Source organism: Helianthus annuus, chromosome 2, assembly GCF_002127325.2.
Source record: "Helianthus annuus cultivar XRQ/B chromosome 2, HanXRQr2.0-SUNRISE, whole genome shotgun sequence".
NCBI lineage: Eukaryota > Viridiplantae > Streptophyta > Magnoliopsida > Asterales > Asteraceae > Helianthus > Helianthus annuus.
In genome coordinates, this window is record NC_035434.2 from 166,889,711 (window position 1) to 166,893,562 (window position 3,852).

The 3,852-nt window shown below is 33.6% G+C and overlaps 1 protein-coding gene across 1 annotated transcript; it reads right to left on the minus strand.

Moving 5' to 3' along the window:
• Positions 1-1,150: 1,150 nt before the first annotated feature.
• On the minus strand, positions 1,151-2,315 carry LOC110886524. The gene is made up of 2 exons (XM_022134338.1): positions 1,668-2,315; positions 1,151-1,177 (listed from the first exon to the last, which is right to left on the minus strand). The coding sequence occupies exons 1-2, from the start codon at positions 2,313-2,315 to the stop codon at positions 1,151-1,153; spliced, it is 675 nt and encodes a 224-aa protein (XP_021990030.1).
• Positions 2,316-3,852: the final 1,537 nt, after the last annotated feature.

The following is a 3,852-nucleotide window of genomic DNA, read 5'->3' on the forward strand; positions in this document are numbered from 1 at the left end:
AGTTTTGCATCTTGATTGTTTTTTGCTATTTAATTTTATGTTTTCATGGTAGTAAGATTGGAGGTAAATAATTATGGATATCATGCAGCGGGAGAAACCAGAAGAATTGGCGTTGTTTGAACTACAGCAAAAGCCTCAAGAACAAGCACAACAAAAGCAACAAGTTGCTTCAAGAACATTTAAAGTCTGTCAAATTAGCAAACTCAGATTGCTAACTCCGGCCTCAAAGTCACTTTCAAACCAAAATGCAAGCATATGGGCGGCTCCCTCAATAGTTGCAACATGACACTCGGTCTTCGTTATTACACGGGCTCTTAAACTGTTAAATAATATAATTTACTTTGGGTAATCCATGTAATACACGGGTACTTAAACTATTTTAAGTAATAAATTTGTGTGTTAGTCCACCCGCGAAATTCGCGGGGTCTTAAACTAGTTTAAATGCTATAAATAATTTTGTATTTCATTTAAATACTATAAATAATTTTGTGAGTTAACACGGCGCAACGTGCGTGTGTGGTTAAATGATTTTACGTCGTCTATTTTTTTCCATTTGACAGGTTAATCGTAACGCTCGAGTCCTAGATCGACTTAGTTATTTTTTATATATTTTACGTTTCGGTTTAATTCCTTCGTATCGACACCCTGCAACTTCATTGTTGGTGGTCGCTCATAGTAGTGTGACGTTAGTGTTCGTCCCCGCCGCAACGTGGGGATGGTTAATACTAGCTTAACATTATAAATAAACGGAGTTAAACACAAGAACTAAAAGTAACAAAAAATATTAAATCAAAAAACCACCGAGTTTTGTAGGCAAAAAAGATATAAGTACTCAAATCAAGAATTTCGTCAAATTATAAGGACAAAACCTCTAGCTAACTCTATAAGATTAATATATAACTATCATGAGGATTTTGTCGAAAAGTCTAAATAATACTCCACAGATCTATACAACCATCACAAGTCATCATAAAATTTGGGTTGATACATATTCTTTTATCTTTATAATCGCACTACATTAGAAAGAAACTCGTATATTATACATATTGAATAAATATAATATTATATACTTATTGATAAGAAAGAAACTCGTATATTACACATGTTGAATACATATAATATTATATACTTATTAATAAGAATTTACTAATTATAAAACGATATCAAGCAATAATATCTAAAATTGAAAAGAGATGTTCATAATTTAGAAACCTATAAAATACTTTTTTATACAATATTTGATGATCTATTGGTAAGGTCATTTCACGTCATAAAGTAAGTAAGCTAGATTCCGGTAAAAATAAAGAGAGATTCCAATTAATTATTATTTTAGGGTTTATATTCATGCAACCAATATCAATTATTTCGCTACATCTCTTCTAGCAAGTACATGCAGTGGCGGATCCAGGAATTTTTCTATGCAAGTGCGGAACATTTTTAAAAATTTTAGGCCCCTAGGTACATAAGTAAAAAAATCGGTTGTGTCGGGACGGGTCGGGTCATTTAAGACAAAAGAACATCAAACTAAATTTATATATTTGGCAAACACGTGAAACTTTGTACAGACATAATTAAAACGTCGCCCTACGGGTTTTCATTTTTTGAAATCTATCCAAAACATCATCTAAAGCTACTTTCTTAAGCAAGTCTTTCTCTATATAACATACACAACTATTACTTAAATTCTCATCTCCAATCCGATTACGCAAGTCGGTCTTCACATTCTTCATTGCCGAAAAACATCTTTCAACGGTTGCGACGGATAATACGAGAACAAGCTTCAATAACCGATATACCAATGTAAAAGTTACGTGAATATTTGTTGAAACCATTAACCTTACAAGACTTGACAAACCATCCAAGTTGGCGAATTTTTTATCTTTTTTCACAAAATTAAAGTAGTTTCCGAGTTGAACCGGAAACCTTCGTTTTTCCTCTTCAATGAAATCATATGGATACTTCTCGGCTAGCTTTGGTATATTTGGAATGTCAAATGCACTAATATTATCACAAGGACTCAAACAACTCATACAAACAAGTAGTTTCGATGTTACCTCATTAAAACGGTTCCCAAATTCTTGTATTTTCAGATCAAGAACCGCATTGAAGCAATCATACTCGTAATAATGCCGATTTGTGATGTTCGTCTTTCTTCTTGGCCACCTTGGGTTAACGTATTCATCATCCAATTTTTTCACCTCAAGTTCATACATGTCACAAAAGGAGTTAACCTTCTCCAAGAACTCATTAAAACCATCCAACCTAAACTTTTCAAGTTGGTTTTTGGTGGAAGAAACCAATTCAACCGCATTCATCAAATCTGGCTCCTTTCATTGAAGACGTTGGGACAACGTATGTGTGATGTTTAGAATATGCTCCATCAAGTGTATGTAAAATACAAAGTCGTATTTTTTCATATCTTCTAGAAGTCCGTCCGCTTGTCTACTACAAGTCGTATTTGGGTATGCAAGACAATGTAACCTAACTTTTATTAATTTTCATCGATTTCCATAGATTCACTTAAAATCAACTAGTTTTAGTGTTTTACCGATCATAGTTAATATGTTTTGTTTTAATCAAATTACCTAACCTATTATAAAAGATTTATCGCAATGTATACAACCTGTTTGTCTGTCAATATGTACATAGCAAAAAGCTATGGTCTTTCATAAATATTTCATTTAGGATAGTATTGATCAAATGTCTGTCATTATTACATTTAAATGTAACGTAGTTAGTTCTTAAAATAACAACAAACTTTATCCAAGTTATAAAAATCAATCTCTTATACTAAAGAAAAATAATGTTGACTATTTGACCATGATGTGGCAATGGTCTTTGGCCAGATAATTGCTTTTTAGGCGCCATTTCTCTCAATTCTCTGAATTGTCAATGAATTCTCCTTACCGCCTCACAATTCCTTTCTTCTTCTTTGAAACGCTTCTTAGATTATATATGGAAAGTTGAACGATTCATCAATTGCCATAAGATATGTTGCTAAATTTTGGAACAGTTTCCAATTTTAAGACCTATATACAATTTACTGCTTTTAATCGGAGGATTCAAAGGATCATTAAAGTCGCCTGCTTTGTTTTATCTTAATCATCCTTTGAAAGTGAAGCATCAGTAAGTTGGATTCCATCTCTGTTTGTGATTTTGTAGTTGTTATAAGAAAACCCTAATCTCTTCTCAATCAATTCCAACTTGTGCGACTACAGAGAAGAGAAGGAAGAATGTCGTCTCGCACTCCTACTTCGCTGTTTGGCGTAATCGGTGCCGGTGCCGATGCCGGTGTCGGTATCTTCTCTCTCTATCTATCTCTCTCTCTTATTTTGTAATACCGCGTTCGATCCTGAATTTCTGTGTTGGAAGTTGTAATCCACACCTGATCGGATTAGCGGAATTAGCGGTTGATTGTCGAACGACGTCGTATGGAGCAGTTTCTTCATTTATTTTTTGTATGAATCTTGCTACAAAATCTGATGCGTCCAATTGAGGGATTCAAGTGCAGCAACAGATGATATGAATATATGTAATTTTTTAGGGTTTTGAATGATATGAGTTATATTCCTGACTTTTTTTGCGTTTGTTGTATATCATTGATGTTCTGTACCTTAATTGTGAATTAATCTGGTACTTTTGTTTGGATTTGGTGTTAGTTAATGTTTTCCAATCTATCTAGAGCATACAATTGAGGGATTTAAGCACAACAACGCAGGAGATGAATATATGTAAGTTTTTAGGGCTTTGATTTGTGTTATTGCGGTGTGGGAAGCAAAATCGATGGACTAGCGAAGATAAGGGCAAGTCCATGTGTCTCCATTGTCTGGAGAGTTGGATATTACTATGATT